Raw genomic sequence first — 21,740 nt, 5'->3', positions numbered from 1 at the left:
AGCAGCTATCTTAAACAATGTCAGTGAGGCTGAGCAGTGACAGATGAGTGATGACAGTAATTCAATTCTTACACTGCTAGAGCTACGTGATGCTGTCTGTGGATTAGCGTGAAAACCTTAGCTTCTAGGGTAAGACAGCTATCATTAATGCTGACTTTACAGTTTGCATCTACAGCTTACATCAGCAAAGGCAGGGCAGGAGCAGGTAGTCAACTCTGATAGACAAGAGCCGGGGGTGGGGTGGGGTGGAGGCGGTTCACAAACACTCACAAGGGCCTGGTGAGCTACACTATGTGTGCCACCTGATTGGTAGCCTAAAAAATAACCAACAAATTCTCACTGACTTTTTGCCTATAAATAAAAGGAATGCAAGGCAAAGAAAAAAACTATCTCTGACTCACAAGCCCAGAAAGTTAATTTCTCACCTACTTTCCTCCACTCTAACAAAGGCATGCTGATACTTGAATGAATATGATTAAATCCAATTGTCTGGGTGTGGATAAGTGCTGGCTCTCAGCTTCCACAAGGCTTAAGATTATCTCTGGGGCTAGAGGGTTTGCAATTCAGTAGCAGAACATTTCTCTAGAATGCCAGAGAAAGGTCCCGGGGTTGATTCCTAGCATCTCAAACAAAACAAAAACATTATTTTAGCACCAAAATGCAAAATCACATTCAGCATAAAAGCAATTGAAAATGTCTCAGGTGCACATTCAATTATAACATAATTCTTTTTATTTTTTTTAAAAAAAGGTAAATAAGACTATGTACCAAGAATAATTAACAATCTTGAGAACATTCACTATTTAATAAAGGAATGAATAATGTTTAATATAACAAAACCCATGCTGAATTTAAGATTTATCTGGAACAATTAAAAAACAAAAACAAAAACAAAAAACCAAACATATAAAAAGATAGGACAGTTTATGTTTAATCAATTAAAAGTGAAGAGTTCTGGACAATGTCAATTTCCACTCACCATAATGCTATAGTTATACATTAAATATAATTACTATCTATACATATGCAAAAATATAAAGTTCTATTTCATACGACAAAACCCTTTTTAGAAACCATTTTAAAATTAAGTAGAACTTCTCAACATCTATGTGAGGTTTAAGTCCTTGTGAAGGTTCCTTTAAAGGTTTTAAGATAAAACACTAAATCTAAACACTGTCCTTTGTCAGTTTCAAAAGTAAGTCTACTAGTACAAGAACGAAAACTGACAGCTTCATCGCGTGCTACTTAGATCCTATTGCTTAGACATGTCTAAATCCCCCATGTCTTCAAGTATGGAAACAGAGCTCAAACATTCCACAGCACAGCACTACACAGATGGAGTACTTAGGAAAGACTGTGTGGTCATGTGGCACAACATTAATACTTTACTCCTTCAATATGTCTTGAAATAAATGACAAGTTCTTGTTTTGTTTTCTTTGAAAAGGCCAAAAGTTATAATCTACACTTAGATCATCTGAAGTGGTAAGACTTAAGAGTGTAAAGGACAACATCCATATTTCATCATAAAAGTCAAGCTGGTAGCAAACTACAGAAGGCCGTATCCTGCTGGGGCGCACTCGGGGTTAAAGCTCGTCATGATAGAAGTAGTCGTCATGGAGCTGTCGGCCATAATCCGTGGCTTCGCTGGTAAGGAACAAGTCTTGGTTTTCCAGAATCTCTTCTTCAGAGAGCTTTTTGTCACTATTCAAATCCATCTCATCAATCAGATGAAGAGCCTTTAAAAGAAAACAAACCATAAGGTGTCCAGAATCAGTCTTTGTAAGGAAAATGCTCATGTTAGTGTGATTTGCCAAAACCACATAGGTACACCAGGAGCTCAGTAAATTCCACATTTTAAAACGATTACACATGCATTGTGTCTGTCTGTCTACTGCTTCTCTCACTATTCTCTTACTTAATCTATTCTGAGTTCTGCATCTCTGCACACAGTTAATAAAGGGTTAGCACAGTGTACAATCCACTTGAGCCTCCAAAGGTATGACACAGCTGTCATCCTATGGATTGTGTCCTAAGATTAGTACATGACACACTTTTAACTTTCTTGTCTCCTCGGAGGGGACAAGATGAGAGAGTTCCATCATTTAATTCAAAACAAAATAATGTACCCATCTTAAATAATTCCATTTCTTTTTTCTTTGGATCCAGGTTCCAGCTTGCTCTCCTATCAGTTACACAGTGTGCACTGGGGATTCTGGTACTTACTTCCTCTTGTGCAATGCCCTGGTTATTGGGCACCACCCATGACAACAGCTCTTGGGGATCAAGCCGGCCATCGTTATCTTTGTCATAATCATTCACAAATCTGTCCTTTTCAACAAGTATCCATTCTGGGTCTTCATTTGCAGCTTAAGAAAAAAGCAAAAACAAAATATAAATATATAAGAATATCACACAAAACCAGTTTCATATAAATGTAAAATAAAGGAAGTGATTTTTTTCCCATTTTTTTAATTGGATATTTTCTTTATTTACATTTCAAATGTTATCCCCTTTCCTGGTTTCCCCTCTGAAAAACATCCTCCCCCTATCCCCTCCCCCTTCCCTCTGCTCTCCAACCCACCCACTCCCACTAAAGGAAGTGAATTGAAAGTTTACTATAAAAGGAAACCCAAGAAACAGAACTACTTAACAGAACAGTCCTGAAATAAAGACAAAAATGTAAAGATTTCCAAAAGTGAGACGTTAGCTAAAAGGACTCAGTTTAAAACTGTTGCATATTTAATTAGTGCTTTTATTAAGTGTTACCACACATCCAGACTTCCAGTTTTCCTAATTTTTAAGTGGTAATATTTATTTCTAATTAAAAACATTTTTTTTTTTTGGACACAGGGTCAGAGTTCAGACTAGTCTCAAACTCCCTATGTAGCTGAAGCCAACTCTGAAGTTCTGACTCTTCTGCCTCCATAAACTAGGATTACAGTATGTGCCACCACGTCTGGTTTGTGCAGTTCTAAGGCTGAAAGCTAGGGTCTCCAGTATGCCAGGCAGCACTCTGAACGGATACACACCCAGTCCAGAACAACACCATGTGACTGTTTTACACGTTCCTATACTGCGCGATGTCTTACTCAAGTTTCATTTGCAATAACAAACCAGGGAAACAACTTTATAATTGCATTTTAAAAAATTTGTAAGCAACAATTGTGGTAAAGAACAATAGCTTAGAGAAAGGGTTTTCTCTTTATAGTCAAACTTACTTCGTCTAGTCTATATTACTAAACACACACACACACACACACTAATATATAGTATATATAGTATTTTATGTCAAGACCTAAAAAAAACAACCTTCCTTCCTCTTTGAATTGACAATGGCATTATATTTGCTAGAAAAGGAAGGAAGATGTTTGACACTATACATGGAAAAAAACCAAGCAAGGTAGCGTGTCAGATAAGCTGTGATGCTGAGCAGGCTCCTCTCATCATACAGTACTCACTAAGCTTGGCTCTTCCCTTAATCCTAACCCACTCTTTTTCCATCACCCTCAGGGAACTTACTTGGATCCCGCCTGTAATCGCCAAGAAATTCTTCCAAACTAACAAACCCATCGCCATTTTTGTCATGTTCTTCCAAAGCCTCTTGGATGACGAACTCCTATTGCACGTTCATTCAAAGAAAAGATACTTGTCACAAACACTGTCACAAACACTTGACTAATCCTATTGCAGAATTTTTTCATAAACAATTATTCTGGTTGTTCATACTTACAGGAAACAATTTCTAAATTCCAGAACTCAGAAGTAAGAATAAACCCCAAGTACTGAGGGATTTTAAATGTTACATCTTTATTCTTTTGTGTTGTGAAGAATTCTATTTTACTCCCATAAACACCTGCAGCACTAAGCACACTCTCCTGCTTTCTGTACATTCTCTTCCTTCTCAAGAATGCTGTCTCTGAAAGTCTCACGGGGTCTCCTGCTAGACAAAGAACTACAGGAAACTAATGACTGCTTCTTTAGGAATGAGCACCCTAACTGTCTATCCAATACAAAGTGATCAGCCCTGAGACTGTGTACAAACACCCCCCCATATGCACTCAGCATGTTGTAACTATATACTTATGCATACATATACATATGTGACAATAACTCATCAAAGAAAGAAGCTTTCATTTGAGTGATGGGGAGCATGGAAGGAGTTGGAGGGAGGGAGAAAGGGGAAGAGGAAAAGTAATTTATATTTATTAAAGATGTATATAAGAAAAAGAATGCCACTTCTGACTACCCCCACTCCCTTTAGCTTCATTAGCTCTGCAATCCAGTAGGGGCTCTCAAAGACCATGACCTTAGACCCCTTGGCACGCAGGGTAGAAACAGCAGCTCTTGGTTTCCAAACTCAGTCTCCCTATTACTTCTAAGCCTACATTCATTTTCCAGTCTAAATCTGTCTCTCGCTCACACCAAGCTCTCACTGAGCAACCAACCCTTCATCTGTCTCACTGTGGAGCGTTTCTTTCCTTCAGCTCTTGCTTCTCAACTCCTGCCTCGCCCAAGTCCCTGACCTGCTTCCCCTCGGGTCCGTCCTATATCCCCTGGGATGCTCTCATCCCCAGGCTTTGCTTTACCTTTACTGCCCTGCCTGGCTCTCAGGTCTTCACTACCAGCTGCTCCCTAAGCTTCTCAATCCAAACTTTAGAATTTGAACTGTAGTGAAAATAAATATAGACTCAAATCTCCAGTCCAGACAAATTCAAGGGCTTACCTACAACTGTATGAATCAACATTGAAACACACATTATTGTCCTTTAAAAAATCCAGTTGTACAAACTTTGCATATAGAAGAGGCTAGGTAGGGATCCAAGGACTAGTTTTAGAGAAGACATACGAGAATCTCATAAAGCTAATATTTTGTGTGGTGGGTCTATATACATTTTTCTGGGACAGTGCTACAGCTTATTTATAAACCATATTCTTTTAAAAATTATAAATCATATATATATATATATATATATATATATATATATATATATTTAAGTATCAGTGGGTTTATTTAATTCGTAAGCATCTGAACAATATGGACCTGAAGCGAATGGTCCAGCCATGGCCACAGATCAGAGGTATCTTGGGAGACCGGGGAGGGCAAAGTTCTTTGGTATTATTTTTATCTTTCCTAGTCTGGCTCAAAGCAGTAAAGATCTTTCCTGTCTTTACTCCCCATCCCAAGTCCCTCCCACCTCCCACCATCCCCTTCCCTATAACAGGGAAATTAATGAATAATTCCTTGGTCAGAAGGGGTAGGAGAACAGTGAACATTGGTCTATTAAGGCTCTTCAGTGAGGAAGCTTTCATAACACCGTTTATTTATTTTAGGTTTTGAATCACGGCCTTACTATATAGCCCAGACTAGCCCCAAATCACAGTCCTCCTGCCTCAGCATATCTAGTGCTGGATTATAAGCACGAGCCACACTTGGCACCTTTTACTATCTATGAGAAAATCTGGACAGAATAACCTTCTTGTCTGGCAAATACACTAGAACTTTATGAATCTCAGCAGTTTATTTTCTTACTATGCTTGACGCTTACAAAATCCTACTAGATTACAATCGCCAGCAAATGTATCTTTCTCAACGTCTATGGTCGTCCACTGTTGGCCTGCCATAATTGCTTGTTAAGTTTCAGTTGTGTTCGCAGACACGGGCCTGCCTGCTGTGGTGCATCTCTGCTTGCTCCTTCTGCATCCCTGCAGGCAGTGCACAACAGATCAGTGAGGTTTGGAAGCCAATCAGCATTTCACACCTGAGGTGCCGCCTCTTCCATCTTCTGAACGGCTCTGGAGTCAAACATGACTTGTCTGCCTCTCCTCTCACAGTCCTGGTAAACTAGCAGGCGGAAGTCACTCAAGCCAAACTCTTAACACGACCAACTGAAGGCCGGACTCCTCCTTGGGCGGCCAGGCCTGGGCAGACGCTGCACCGCCACCCCTTTTGTTGAAGAGCTTCTGGAGCAGGGTCGGGGCCATGGCGTGCACGCGGCGGCCTCAGCGCGCAGCCCACTGGCCGTCGCGGTGGGGCCATGGTGACACGGGCGCGGCCGCCATAAATCATATTTTTAAAGGAGAAGGGAGTTTATAATCCAACAAAAGTTAAGAATCACTGATCAAAATGATAGTTCCCAAATCCAAGCAATATACTTGGGGAACAACATATTTATTTCAATAATGTCGCCATACTTTAAAAGAATTTGTAGAACTACATGAATGAAAATATTTCAAAGCTAGGCCTGGTAGAGCAGGCCTGCAATCACAGCAACTTGGAAGTCTGAGGCAGGGGGATTGAAAACTCAAGGCCTGTCCATACTATACAATGAGTTCAAGGCTAGCTGACACAATTTATAAGGAGCAGGTAAGTACATATGCAAATGCCTATGTTCAATTCCCAGTACCACAAACATAGAACAGAACAAGCCTTTTAGACTAAATTCTAACTTGAATCCACGATAAAAATCACATAACTGATCCTATATTCTTGCCTTTTCCTATATCCAACAAACCTATACAAAACCAAGCAAGGTAAGCAAGCAAGAGTCAGTGAAGCTGCTCTCGGTGAGACTCCATACTGTGATCATGTCTTCATGTGCGGCCATCAGCTCCACTACAGCATAGACAGCACCATCATGGACGGTTCCATCTGCTGCATCCCACTGTGTCAAAGGTATGGCTTTTGCCACTTTTACACAAGCTGAAAACTTCAGGGTCCTCGTTCTCTCTTAATACTTGTAAAACAACATTCCTGACATTGCTATTACAAGGTCTTCAAAGCATTGATGGAATCCATTCCATTCCCCTGCCAGGCTCCTATTACATAATGCCTGTTATTTAATTGCTCTCCCCAGCTCTCCTCATCTCCAGTCTACTGTTCCTTGTTCTCTAAAAAGTCAAAGTCCAGTATCCTCTGCCTGCTTTTCTAGAACTCAATTAGCTTGGCCCAGCTTAGAGTTGGCATTTAAATTACACCTACCACTGGTCTTAAACTAGGTCATGTCCTTTGTACCAAGCGAGAAATTAGAAACTTCACAATGACAAGCAAAGTGGTACTAATGGCACAGCCTTGCCGCTGAGCTATGGAGAAAAGATGTGCCTGTTTGTTATTCAAGACACCAGATTCTGGTCATTAGCTACTCAACAAAAAGCTACCCTTCCCTCCATAAAATACTCAGGAAATAAACCACACAGCTGGAGGTTTATGTCATACAGCAGACCTCAGTATACATGTATTGTCATTAAAGTTTTCTTATTATGGGATGCAAAGTAAGGCTTCTCAAGAAGTGTTAGGATAATTAAACTAGAATCCAACTGTTCAGGGTCAAAGAGCTGACCCATCACTTATCTGTGGTGCTGGGGCCTGAAGCCTTGGGCAAACTAATGAATGGCGGTTCCCAGACCAGTTCTTTAGGTTCTCAGGGATGAGGACTCACTATACTATGTGCAATACTGCAGAAGTATGGCAGCACCACTCCCACCCAATGAAAACCAATCAAAATGCAATCCACTCTTCCAGACCAAAAGTCCTTGTGAGGCTGTAAAGCACATGAGAACTTGGATGACACAGCACCAAGAACCTAGAACAAGGTCTGTCTGAAAACTACAAAGGGGTGAACGGCCTTGATGGTTCTGACAGAGGAGGCAGAAAGACAGGACACAAAGATGAAAAGCAACGTCCTTTCTTTCTCCCTCCTGTCATCTCACCATCACCAGAAGCCTCCCTTATCTCTTCTATCTTATGTGGGGAGAGTACTGGAACCTTCTCAATCTGCTAAGTCTCCACATTCTGTTTTACAACTCATTTTAACAACTTGGCACCTAGGTTTTAGTCACTCAGTATTTCTGTCAAGCTTGTTCCTTACCGTCATATAGTCAACTTCTTCAGGGTGCTCAAACGCAATGAACTCTTCAAGACTCAGACCAGGACCTGAATCCTGGTTAGCTTTTTCAAATCGCTTCTTATCCTTTAGATGAAGCTTTAAAAAAAAAAAAAAAAAAGAACAAATTTAAGGATCTCAGTACCAAGTCAGCATTAAAAAACACTTTGATAAATATCCATGATGAGATTTAACGTACATTTTTATTCATTATCTCATTTATCTTTACAATAGCCTTCTGAAAGTAGGAGAAGCTTATCACAAACATCCATACAAAGCAACATAAAGACAGAAGCACCACAGTCAGATAGATCCCGACCTTGGTTCTAGCTGTGCATGCACGGTAACTGCTTGACTTCTTTGGCTTCTTCTATAAATTGGAACAAAAATCTCTAAGAAGCTTGTATGACAGCTGTTACCATATAACCGAAATAGTAACCCTGAAGTGTACTGAATAGAGTATGTTAGCCAGGGGCGGTGCCACACACCCGGAATCTTAGCATTCCAGATACTGAGGCAGGAGGATTACGACTCTGAGGCCAGTTTGTGGTAAAAAGCCAGATCCTGTCTCAAAACAAACAAGCCAACCAACCAACCCTAAAACAAAAAAGTCTTAGACTGTTAACAAAATAATTGAGATGACATGGTTTAATAAAAGCCATGGATATTTAATTCAGCCCAGCAATTTTGGAATGCTTTCAAAACAATAAACATAAGACCACCACTTATATCATGGCAGTTATTAAAAAATTGATTCTCGGGCTGGCGAGATGGCTCAAAGGTTAAGAGCACTGACTGCTCTTTCACAGCAACCACATGGTGGCTCACAACCACCTGTAATGAGATCTGATCCCTCTTCTGGTGTGTCTGAAGACAGCTACAGTGTACTTATGTATAATAATAAATCAATCTTTGGGCCAGAGCAAGCAGGGACTGAGCGAGCGGGGCCGATTGGAGTGAGCAGAGGTCCTAAAAAATTCAATTCCCACAACCACATCACAACCATCTGTACAGCTACAGTGTACTCACATACATAAAGTACGTAAATAAATCTCAAAAAAATTGATTCTTGTCCTCTAAATGATTTCTTAAAAAATATGTTAACATCATTTGGGATGGAGGCATGTGGATCACTACAGATTCAATGCCAGCCCCTGGGATCCAGGTTAGGCAGGGCTGGATATCATTAAGACCCTGTTTCAAAAAGCAAGCAAGCAAACAAACAAAAAACAAAAATAAGAAACAGAAACACGAATACACACACAAAAATATGTTAACATGTTTCAGCAAATGGTCCCTTATTTTGAGAAACTCATCTTATTTCTGATACCATATGTGGAGGCTCTTCATTCTAATTATTTGTTTGGAGGTTAAATAAACATTTTTTTGTTTTCCTTTTAAGTGTGTTAAGTACAGAAACTTTCAGGCACTTTAGGATGATTCTGTGAGCACCAGCTTTGAATGCCATTAGTGTGATGTTGCTAACTAACCCACTTTCAGTTTTTAATATTTCTGGGAATAGCCTTAGCACTAAAGAACTTGCATATAGTAAACATCATCTTTTAAAACATAATTACAAATGGATTTTTAGCCATTTTTAATGTATGTGTTCCACCATTGTTAATTTTTTTCAAAATAGCTTAGTCAGCAGTCATTTACTTCAACAATAGGTATTTTACTGACACCCGGTGGAGAGGCTCATGCCTCCCCTAAAGAATTTGGTTTTCAAACATCTAGACTCCACAAGCCAGTCATATTCTCTCAATTATAACAGTTCTAAAAACTGATTCAGAGAGCTGCATTTATGTTTCATAACTTTAAATATTTTAGATCAAGTAATTTACATTTAACAGGTTTAACATGGGGAGAAGTAGATAAACAAGAATTTGAGGTCCTGTGTAGAATCAACTAAGTCTTTTGAATAAGTCACTGTTTAAAACATCATCTGTTTAGATTTCCTTATGAAAGAACCCTTCGATTTGGAGAAAAAAAAAAGTTTTAGCAGAGTGAGCTAACTTTGGCCAAACTTGTCTATGGAAAGAAAAGCTTTCTTTCAACAGCTGAAAGAGGTAGGGACGGAGAAGCACAGGAAGGAGAAAAAAAGGCCAACAGTTTGGAGGAGGGTTGTATTTCATGGCCATTTGGTTGTATTTAAATAACAGTGCACACTGCAGGGCATGATGACACACACTTGTAATCCCAGCATTTGGGAAGCTGAGGCAGGAGGATCACAAGTTTGAGGACAGCCAGGGCTACAGTTTAAGATTATGTCTCACGAGGCTGGAGAGATGGCTCAGGCACTGGGTGCTGTAGAGAGCCAGCATGGGCAGGCGAGCTCACGACCTTCTGTAACTCCAGCTCCAGGGAAGCCGAGGCCCTCTTCTGACTTCTGAGGACACTGGGCACACACGGCACACAGACACATATGCAAGCAAAACACCCATACTCATAAATAATACGTTAAAAATCCTTAAGTCTATCAAAACAGTGCCTCATATTAAGTGAGTCAATATATATTTTGAATTATAAATTAAAAAAGCAACAATAATGAAAGTTTCATTAAAAACTCAACCTACTTATTTTCTTTTTATCAATTTCTTATAGTCTATTAGAGCAGTGATTCTCAACCTGTGGGCAGAGACCCGTTCGGGTCCGAATGACCCTTTTACCGGGGTCTCAAATCAGATATTTACATTATAGTTCATAACAGCAAAATTACAGTTATGAAGTAGCAACAAAATAATTTTATGGTTGGGGTCACTATAACATGAGGAGCTGTATAAAGGGTCTCATCATTAGGAAGGTTGAGAACCACTGTACTTGAGGACAAAATACAGAAATAAGAAAACCATATTAATCATTTCTTTTTATACAGAAATTTATAAAGAACAAAACTGCAATTTTTTGGGTAAACAATTTTTTTTTACATGAGGAAACATATAATTTATGATCCTAGGATAAAATTTTAGGTCTTAATAATAAGCATGCAATGATTATCTTATATAAATAAACATTGCTTATACATGTATTCAGTAGTTTTAAGTTAGAATTCTGAACTTTGTCAGGTAGCGCCCCAATCTTCAATTACTCTGCTTAAATTCCTAACTTGTGTTCTTCATACTACTCAGAAAAGCTTTTTTAGATATTTCACAAGAGGTAATTACTTTTAAGTTGTCTATATTCTTTATATGGCAACTCATCAAAAATAAGAGTTAGGCACAATTTGATTTTAGATTTCTACTAGGTTTCAATACAGAGAACTTTATTTTGCTCAGATAACTGCTTTTTATGGTTACTTTATTCTCATCTGATTTTCAGTTTGTAACTCGTTCCTCATCTTTTATAGTTTATTTGTTGAGGTAGGTTCTCACTGTGTACCTTGGCTGCCTAGAACTCACAGAAGCTGTCTGCTTCTACTTCCTGAGTGTTGGATTTAAAGTCATATACTATCATACTCTTTATATTTTGGAGAATAGTGCACATTTTCTCTGGGTTTGTCTTTCTATTCAACACCGACTTTTGAAATTTATAAGTCATCAAATTCTTTAAAAAAATATGACTAGAACAGCAAAAAGATAGTGATAGTCCTAGTCAGATAATAGCCAATAGGATTCCTATTGGTAAGTGTTTGCTTTGAGGCTATATCATTTCCATTTGGACACTTAGATTAATTTGGTGAGTTCTTTAAAAAACTTGTATTTATTAAAATATATTTATTTTTATGTGTATGTGTGCTTACATGAGTTTATGTGTAGTACATTAGGGCTGGAACCCTCAGAGGCCAGATTAAGTCACCCAAACTCTTGGAACTGGAGTTACAAAGCTTTGTGGATGCTGGGAACCCACACCAGGTCCTCTGAAAAAGCAGTAAATGCTCTTAACTTCTGAGCCATTTCTCCAGCCCCCCCAGCCCATTCTTAAAAGACAGTCTTAGAGCAACATGTACGGTGCACTTGATGAAGAAAACAGCATCGGAACAAGGCATCTTTAAGAAGGGCTACTTGTATTTCCCATAAATGTGTAATATATTCTTCAAAATGAAGACTTTAATGCCAACACCATCATGTCTTATATAATATTCCTTCTCAAGAATTCAGAAACTCATATACCTTCTCTGGGTGTTCAAGGATACGGGTGCTTGTGCAGATGGACATATACTTTTTTTGTGGAAAAGTAATTCTTTGGAGTGGTAAAAAGAAGTTAGAGAAGAATGAAGGCAGTAAACAAGCAGGAAATTATACCCTAACTAGTAATTTTAAAATATTGTATTTAAGATCTTCCCTGGCAGGAAGGTCATGGTAGCATATCATGGTTTTAGGAAAGCTCCAAGAACTCTAGTGGTGCTGAGGAGAACGCCCATAGATCTCATGAGCACTTGTCTTCTTCTGAGTACCATCTAGCATGAAGACTGACCGACAGTCCTTTTAGGCTGCTGGAAAATAAAAATTCAAATAAGGAAAAAGGAAGCAAAAAGTTTACCTTCTTCCTACAAATTAAATCCTAACTAATTTAAGGCTGATGCAGTAAACAAATGCCCGAACACTTTTATGAAATATAAACTTCTGTGAAGTGTACATATTTCTTCTGTTTGTGAGACAGGGTCTTTTTTCCCCATTAAATTAAAAACAAACCATATGTATGGGAGTTTTGTTTGCATGTATGTCAGCGTACTACACACATGCCTGATGTCCACAGAGGCCAGAAATGGACATCACAGCCCTGGGACTGGAGTTATAAAAGACTGTAAGCTACCACATGGGTGCTGGGAATTGAACCTGTGTACTCTAAAAGAGCAGCCAGTGGGAAAGAGCAGCCAGTGGTCTTTACAACTAACCCACCTCTTAATTCTTCATTACATTTTTTAAAACATTATTTATTTATGTATTTGGGAGGGGGCATCAAAGCACATGTTTGGAGGTCAGAGAACAACTGTGACAGTCAGTTCTCTTCATCCAAGAGAAAAAGTGGGTCCTGGAGATTAAACTCAGGTCCTAAGTTTTGGCAGCAAGCATCATTACCCATTGAGTCATCTCACTGGCCCAAGATAGTCATGCCTCAAACTTGAAATATCTTTGCTTCTACCTCCCAAGTACTGCTTCTTTTACAATATTCTTTCAACTAGAAATTAACTACTCAGCATTCCAACTGCTGCCGTATACTGTCTCCGCACACCATTGCTATCCTCAGTGGGGATTATACCACTTTTAGAGATGAGGAAACTGAGCTCAGAGAGGTTTAGCAACTGTTAAGTGGTAAGGCTGGGTGTAAGGCAGGCAGACTGGCTTGTAGGCTAGAAACCTTAACCTGCACACAGGTGACATAGGGACAGGTTAAGAGTAATTACAGGCCAGGAGTGCTGGTACACTCCTTAATCCTAGCACTCAAAGGCAGAGGGAGGTGGATCTCTGTGAGCTTGAGGAAGAGTGGCCTACATGGGGAGTTTTGGGATAGCCAAAGCTACAAAGTAAGACTGTCTCAAAAAACCAAACAAAACCCAAGTCATTACCAGACAAATATGAAGCTGTAGTTAGTAATAGCTTATATAGTTCACCTAGCCAGTGTAATTCTAAAGTAAATACTATATATAAAATTATAAATGATGACCATTATAAAAATTAAGAGGGACATATGCAAATGAAGCAGAAAGGTTCAAGTGATTTCCAAGTACCCCAACAAGTTTGGGGACATCTGGGACAAGGTAATTGTTTTTATTTTTATTCTTTTTTACATTAAAAAATCCTTTAAAATGTTCTTGAAATATTAATTTCTCAAGCATATAGTCATTTATATTGATAGACTTTTGGTTTAACAGGCTTCCTAGAAGTCTTGAAAAGTTCTTCCTGAAAAATCAATAAAAATAACTCTTCTCCCTGGCAGTAGCGGTGCAGTGGCGGTGCACACATTTTATCCCAGCACTTACGAGGCAGTGGTGGTGCACACATTTTATCTCAGCACTTACGAGGCAGAGGCAGGTGGACCTCTGAGTTTGAGGTCAACCTGGTCTATAGAGTAAGTTCTAGGACAGCCAGGGCTACACAGAAAAAAACCTGTCCTGAAAGCAAAAACAAAAAAGTTCTTCACATTTCTGTTGTACCACCACTGCCTGCAGATATCTGTCTTTTTAGAATATGTCTTTCTGGACAGAGAATTTTGACATATGCTAACACATGGGTAAACTTTGAGGACATTATATTAAGTGAAATAAAGTAGTCATAAAAAAGACAAACATGATTTTCCTTACATGAAGTACCTGGAGTAGGCGGATTTATAGATGGTAGAATGGTGGGAGTAGAAACAGGGAGTTATTGCTTAATGGGTACAACGGGTACAGAATCCAGTTTTGCAAAATAAAGAGTTCGATCAACTGGTTGAACAACAAGATGAACACAGCACTATTGAAAACTCTTTCAAATGGTTCAAGTGGGCTGGGAAATAGCTCACAGTGGAGCGCTTGTCGACCATGCACAAGGCCCTGGGTTCAATCTCCAATTCCATTTAAAAAAACCAAAAGGTGTGAAATGGTAAATGTAAGAGGTGACGGCTCAGTGGGTAAAGGGCTTGCTCACACATGTGAGAACCTGGGTTCAGTCCCTATCACCCATGCCAGGTAGGACATGCTCGTGATCAAAGCATTCCTTACTGCACAGTACAACTTGAGAAGTTCAAGAGCCAGCTACCATGGAATACGCAGTAAACAAGAGACTCTGTCTCAAACATGGTGCAAACGAGTGCCCAAATAGGAATACACACAACCATAAATAAATAATGAAAAATGTTATAGTTATTTTGCTACAATTAAATTTTTATTTCATTTTTAAGGGATGGAATTATTCCCTCCAAAATTTAAATATGATATTAAGCTTATTGCTAAATTATTTTAAAAAATAAAATGCTGAGCTATAGATTAGTATCACCAAAATGCACTTAAGGAATAACTCCGGAAATGTGGACAAATCAGTGAGAAGGGAAACAGATGCAGGGTAACTTAGGTCTAGAGTTAAGAGTACTATGGCTGGCCTAGAGGAAACCACTGAAACTCCCACTGGAGTGGTCCTGGTGACTGCCCAGTGACAAAGCAACAGCCTAGGACCTCAGGCTCTCTTGTGCTTATTCCAACAGGAGGATGAAGAGAAGGATGTGCTCAAAAGGAGCAGCACGGACCCACCTGCCTAAACGACTCCTCTTCTGTGTCATCCAGAGCAGTGTTCTCATCAAAGTCAATCACTCGGTCATACATCTGGATGTTGTACTCATCCCATGTCACAGCACCGTCGCTGTTCTTATCATACTCCACAAACTGCTGCTTGGCTTCTTGCATAGCATAATGCTTAAAAGACATCTGAATCCACTGACTGAGTTCATCTACGAGAATTCCCCAGAACACAAAAATGTTTACAAGAATTCCAATCCTAGTGAAGATTTGTTTTTTTTTTGAAAAAAATAACATCAGTGTTTGAAAAACCTGACAACTGTCCCAACAGTATTAAGGAATGGGGAGAGCTGGCAGAGTCTAAGAGTCCAAGGATGTTGGAATTATCATGTCTCTTAAGAAGCATACAATTTTGAATGGCTATATATCTTACTATGCTTTAGAAAAAAATTATTTATAAAAGGTTAAAGTTTTTCTTTAACTTATGAGTTGAATAAAAATATGTATGTGCATATATATTTTATATATACCCACAGTGTGTGTTTTATTTTTTTGGAGATAAGGTCTCGCTATGTACCTGGATTGGCTTAGAACTTATTACATAGATCAGACTGGCCTTAAACTTAGAATCCTCCTGCCTCTGCCTTTCAAGAGTTGGGACTGATTGCAGTTGGGCCCACCACACCTTAATCAAGATGTGTTAGCAGACATGGTTTAAATCGTGAACAGTAGTCAAGCCCCTGAAGGCAGAGAAATACTGCTCTAATATAGTTCCGTTAAGCATCATTGCATGTGGAAGAAATTTCAACAAAGTAGTAATGATAATTTCTGTCTTTCTTGTATAACTGTCAGTATTCGATTGGTGCCTGAAGGCATAGAGAACAAGTTCAAAAATTTCAAATGCCCCTTTTCAGATTAATGATTTCTTTGTAGAGGCAATTATTACACTGCATTATAGAAGATAGGTAAGGAGGTTACAACAAATATTTGCAAGAAGAACATGAGTATACAGCACTTGGCTTAAAGGTAATGGATCAAGAGGACTGAAGACCGCCGCTTCTCTGCTGGCTTATAAAGGCTCAGGTACATAGACATGCACAGATGATTTCTACTTCCCACTCCAAGACCCTAATATTGATTATGCAACCATCCATTGACCCAACTTATAATCATCACTATTCCAGTTAATAAAACTGAGGTTCAGAAAGGCCCAAGGCTTCACAGCTAAGAGTCTATTGACCCTCACCTGCTTTTGGCTTCAGAGCTCTAACAACGGTGTTTTGTTACCTCTTGAGAACGTCTACTATTTTTAAAGTTGTGGGTCTCTCCCTATTGCCCAAGCTGGTCTGCATTTTTTGGTTTAAGTGTGCCTCAGGGCCTTTGGGCCCAGCTTTAGACTCCAAGCTCTGGCCCTCAAAACTCAAATTAGTTACGTTCTCTTAAGGGTCCAGAGAACCTTGTGTTCTCTGAGGTTTGTGTTTCTTCTACCTTAAAGGATTTAGTGGAGCCTAGTAGGAAACAGAACGTACCAGGGACCAGAAGCACAGGCTCATATTGCAGCTTGGCCCTAAACCATAGCTTACCTTTCAAACTCTTTACCTATAAAGTGAAGATCAGACTATTTAAGCACATCTAGATCCCAACAAGTACTAAAGTCTTCTAGATCCACTCCATTTGTAAATCAGGCAGACCACTACCCTTCTGTTACTTTAGAGATTTCATCATGGCTTAACAGGAACAAGCCTGAGGGCACCAATGGGACTATTTATCGACAGCATTTCCCTGTTCCGGAACTTCATTATCTGGATGCTGAACAACACTAAAAGGAGAGACACCACAAACAGCTTGTTGCCACAATGGCAGATTCTGAACCTTCAAAAGATCAACCCAGAATACCTGATAGTATAGATAGAATTCTGATAGATTCAAGACTCACTTGAGGAAGAAATTGCTAGTAATTTATTTAGAATATTCTTTTACACTGTACATTCCATTTCTGCCTAAGAACATACCTAAGAGCACTCTTTTGTTGTTTGTTTTGAATGAAGAACATTAAAAATTGAATTAAGGCTAAGAGCTGAATTCCACTCCTGGGTTTGCCATTTATTTAAAAATAAGGTTTTCCCTCCTGAATGTGACTTTCTTCATCTCTATGAAGAGATAGATAAGCTGGTTCTACGTCCCCATTAGCACCATTTTTTTCAATGTTTCGATATAATTTGAAGGGATGTTTCTATTTGCTAATTGTTATAATAAACTAATAAAAGCAGATTTTTAAAATTCTTACATACGGAAGGAATGCTATATCATGTGATGTGCTAAGAAAGGTTTGGGCAAGTGTCTCTAAAATGAACCATACTATGGACAATGAGAAAAATGATGTGAGGAAGAGTCTGACTCAAGGTATGACTGGCAAACTTATTCTCTTAGGGCCAGCAACGTTTACATACCATCAAAGCACTGATTTTACTCTTAGCCCACCTTCCAGGTATAAGAGCTATTTTCCATATCACATATCACTTTTAACTTGTTAGAACACCAGCAATCTACTAGAATTCAATAGACAACAGTTTTTAAGAATGTACATTAATTTCCTACAAAGGGCTTTCTCCATTGTTGGTGGTGCAAGTCAGTCCTTACTTTCAGTAAGAAAGCCATCAGAGTCCGAGTCAATTTTCTTTATGATCGACTGCAATCGTCTTTGCTGCTCTTCGTGGCCAAGTTTAACATACTCATCGACGTCTTCCTTTTGGGAGGGAAACCACACACAGGAGAATCAAGCATTACAATCAGTGGGGCGCGATGGTGGAGGGAAACAGAGCTACCGCATGCCTCATTTGCCCCAGTGGTTTCAGGATGACCCACACTTCTCTTCAATACGCCCCCACTACCACTCTAAGTGATCCTGTCCCTGGATCCAGGAATAGAAAGAATCTTGTTCTGGAACTGCATCAGTACCACCAGCTTTACAGGCCTCAGGGTCTCCTAGAGCGAAAGCTGAGCCCCGCCCGGACCCCATTGTCAGGCCGCTCTCGCTATAAGGCCTCTCTGGTCCTCCCGCTTTGTCACAGGACAAAGCCCATGGCGATGCGGTACCCAGCCTGGTATCCTCACCTGGACACCCAGCAGCGCTTCGCGGTCGTAGTCCGCCCGGTGCTCGCCCTGCGGGTAGTGCAGTTCCTCCGCCTTGCTGGCGCCAGCCCCCGCGGCGTACAGCAGCAGCGGCAGCAGCAGTCCTAGCGCCGCGGGCCTTAGGCCCAGCCGCATCGCGCCCGCTCGGCGAGGACGCAGAAAGCCGCGAGGAGGGAGGCAGGCGGAGCCCGGGCTTGGCAGCCTTGCTTCACAGGCAGCCACAGAGGGGCGGCGCTGCATGTGGGGGCGGGGGCGGGGGTCGTCAGCGGCAGCGGTGGCCCGGGCGCCACAACCCCAGCTGGAAGTCTGTCGACTACTGCGTTGCCGAGGCCCGCCAGGCCCTGCCTTATATGGCCGCGGGGGGCGGAGGCGGGTCCAGAGCGCTATACCTGTTGCTGATTGGGTCGTGCTACCCTGGGGGGCGGGACCTTGCTATTGCCTCCTACTAGAATCCGCAGGCGAGCCAGCTGCTGGGGCCGCGGGACCCCTGCGGGCCCCTTCACCTTTGCCGCCATACCCTTGAGAAGATAGCCCCAATTCCACAACACTTTGCCTTTTCCTTTCAGTCTCATTCATGGCGGGAAGTTCTTTGGCCATTCCGTGAGTCTGTCCTGGCTTCCATCAGTGGGAGAGAGAGCCTGGAGATTTTGGTGCAAAACAGCACAGTATTGTATCTCAAAGAAATCTTTGCAGGAGGAACAGACCAGCAGTATCCATTTCCCAGGCTTCAGTGTGCCTTAGTTAATTTCTCCACAGCAGGAAATACAGTATCAGGAATTGCAGCCAAATGTTTGCATTTTATAAAATAGGCAACATTTTTTTCTTTTGTTTTGTTTTTTTTTTAAAGGAGACATTTAAATAGTTGTAAAGCACGAATTAAATCATGTAATTTCATCGGGGGGGTGGGGGTGGGGGGAAGGATAGTTGTATAGAAAAATAGGAAATACAGTATCAGGAATTGCAGCCAAATGTTTGCATCTGATGTTCAATTCATATGACCTGGCTAAAGTATTTGGGCCCTTAATCTCTTTGAGCTTTTATAAAATAGGCAACATTTTTTTCTTTTCTGTTTTTTTTTTTTTTTTTTTTTAAGGAGACATTTAAGTAGTTGTAAAGCACGAATTAAATAATGTAATTTCATCGGGGGGGGGGAAGGATAGTTATATAGAAAAATAGAAAAGGACTTTTTTTTTTTGAGGGAGGAGGTTGTCTTTCACATCTTTTTTTTTGTTTTTGTTTTTTTTTTGAGACAGGGTTTCTCTGTTTAGCTCTGGCTGTCCTGGCACTCACTTTGTAGACCAGGCTGGCCTCGAACTCAGAAATCCGCCTGCCTCTGCCTCCCGAGTGCTGGGATTAAAGGCGTGCGCCACCACGCCCGGCTTGTCTTTCACATCTTATAACTATTGGATTGGTAGCAGGAATACTGTTCCAAACTGAAAACTGTGTGGGTATGATTACAAAAATTTCTTGGGCCAGACTGGAATTTTTTTTATTAGATATTTTCTTCATTTACATTTCAAATGCTATCCCAAAAGTCCCCTATACCCCCCCCCCCCCCACCCACTTACTCCCACTTCTTGGCCCTGGCTTTCCCCTGTACTGGGGCATATAAAGTTTGCTAGACCAAGGGGCCTCCAACTAGGCCATCTTCTGCTACATATGCAGCTAGAGACACAAGCTCTAAGGGTACTGGTTACTTAATATTGTTGTTCCACCTATAGGGTTGCAGACCCCTTCAGCTTCTTGGGTACTTTCTCTAGCTCCTACATTGGAGGCCCTGTGTTCCATTCTATAGATGACTGTGAGCATCCACTTCTGTATTTGCCAGGCACTGGCATAGCCTCACGAGAGACAGCGATATCAGGGTCCTTTCAGCAAAATTCCGCTGGCGTATGCAATAGTGTCTACGTTTGGTGGCTGATTATGGGATGGACCCCTGGGTGGGGCAGTCTCTGGATGGTCCATCCTTTCATCTTAGCTCCAAACTTTGTCTCTGCAACTCCTTCCATGGATATTTTATTCCTTATTCTAGGGAGGAATGAAGTATCCAGGAGTTGGTCTTACTTCTTGATTTTCTTGTGTTTTGAAAGTTGTATCTTGGGTAGTCTAGGTTTCTGGGCTAATATCCACTTATCGATGAGTGCATATCAAGTGACTTCTTTTGTGATTGGGTTACCTCACTCAGGATGATATCCTCCAGATACATCCATTTGCCCAAGAATTTCATAAATTAATTGTTTTTAATAGCTGAGTAGTATTCCATTGTGTAAATATACCACATTTTCTGTATCCATTCCTCTATTGAGGGACATCTGGGTTCTTTCCAGCTTCTGGTTATTATAAATAGGACTGCTATGAACACAGTGGAGCATGTGTCCTTATTACCAGTTGGAACATCTTCTGGGTATATGCCCAGGAGAGGTATTGCTGGATCTACCGGTAGTACTATGTCCAGTTTTCTGAGGAACCGCCAGATTGATTTCCAGAGTGGTTGTACAAGCTTGTAATCCCACCAGCAATGGAGGAGTGTTCCTCTTTCTCCACATCCTCACCAGCATCTGCTGTTACCTGAATTTTTGATCCTAGGCATTCTGACTGGTGTGAGGTGGAATCTCAGGGTTGTTTTGATTTGCATTTCCCTGATGATTAAGGATGTTGAACATTTTTCCTCGGTTGAGAATTCTTTGTTTAGCTCTGTACCCCATTTTTGATGGGGTTATTTGAATTTCTGGAGTTCAGCTTCTTGAGCTCTTTGTATATATTGGATATTAGTCCCCTATCAGATTTAGGATTGGTAAAAATTCTTTCCCAATATGTTGGTGGCCTTTTTGCCTTATTGACAGTGTCTTTTGCCTTACAGAAGCTTTGCAATTTTATGAGGTTCTGTTTGTTGATTCTTGATCGTACAGCACAGGCCATTGCTGTTCTGTTTTAGAATTTTTCCCCTATGCCCATATCTTTGGGTGTTTTCCCCACTTTCTCCTCTATAAATTTCAGTGTCTCTGGTTTTATGTGGAGTGCTTTGATCCACTTAGACTTGAGCTTTGTACAAGGAGATAGGAATGGATCAATTCGCATTCTTTTACATGATAACCACCAGTTGTGCCAGCACCATTTGTTGAAAATGCTGTCTTTTTTCCACTGGATGGTTTTAGCTCCCTTGTCAAAGATGAAGTGACCATAGGTGTGTGGGTTCATTTCTGGGTCTTCAATTCTATTCCATTGATCTACCTCAGACTGGAATCTTATGTTTGGCCAAAAACTATCATTCAAAGGTTTTTAGAGCAAAGATAAATACCAGTATAAAGCAGCATTTTAAATACCAGAGCAGAGTGTAAATACAGGCAACACTTCAGATTCAGCATCATTAAAGGAATAAAACCTTCACTTTTGTGTCATATTATGTTTTATTTCAGTTCTGGATTTTGAGGTAGTCTGAAAAATAAGATAATTTTACTTAATGTAAGGAACTGTTTTGGACAGATTATCTCAAGTAAAAGGTAAATTATTACAGACTTCTGATCAATTCAATCAGAAGGGATTGGATACGGAGTTTTGGAGAGTTTTCTTTTTCTTT

The 21,740-nt window shown here is 40.3% G+C and overlaps 1 protein-coding gene across 1 annotated transcript; it reads right to left on the bottom strand.

Annotated features, from left to right (window-relative positions):
- Nucleotides 1–727: 727 nt before the first annotated feature.
- Rcn2 (reticulocalbin 2) lies at nucleotides 728–18,505 on the bottom strand. Its single transcript, XM_021172005.2, has 7 exons — nucleotides 18,146–18,505; nucleotides 17,672–17,777; nucleotides 15,047–15,243; nucleotides 7,867–7,980; nucleotides 3,521–3,617; nucleotides 2,225–2,367; nucleotides 728–1,737 (listed from the first exon to the last, which is right to left on the bottom strand). The coding sequence occupies exons 1-7, from the start codon at nucleotides 18,401–18,403 to the stop codon at nucleotides 1,585–1,587; spliced, it is 1,068 nt and encodes a 355-aa protein (XP_021027664.1). The 5' UTR covers nucleotides 18,404–18,505; the 3' UTR covers nucleotides 728–1,584.
- Between the last annotated feature and the right edge of the window lie 3,235 nt (nucleotides 18,506–21,740).

Source organism: Mus caroli, unplaced genomic scaffold (assembly GCF_978045245.1).
Source record: "Mus caroli unplaced genomic scaffold, Mus_caroli_1 scaffold_11, whole genome shotgun sequence".
NCBI classification, from domain to species: domain Eukaryota; kingdom Metazoa; phylum Chordata; class Mammalia; order Rodentia; family Muridae; genus Mus; species Mus caroli.
Note: the sequence above shows the minus strand (reverse complement) of the source record. Positions and strands in the feature narration are given on the sequence as shown.

What these genes read in the sequence shown, in the direction of transcription:
- Rcn2 (XM_021172005.2), bottom strand. Translation starts at nt 18,403, where the DNA reads ATGCAGCGCCGCCCCTCTGTGGCTGCCTGTGAAGCAAGGCTGCCAAGC. An exon ending in AAGAGGAGTCGTTTAGGCAG is followed by an intron (nt 7,981 to 15,046) that starts GTGGGTCCGTGC and finishes TTTTTTTTAAAG; the next exon opens with CTTCATCTAAAGGATAAGAA. An exon ending in AAGAAGTTGACTATATGACG is followed by an intron (nt 3,618 to 7,866) that starts GTAAGGAACAAG and finishes AACGTGCAATAG; the next exon opens with GAGTTCGTCATCCAAGAGGC.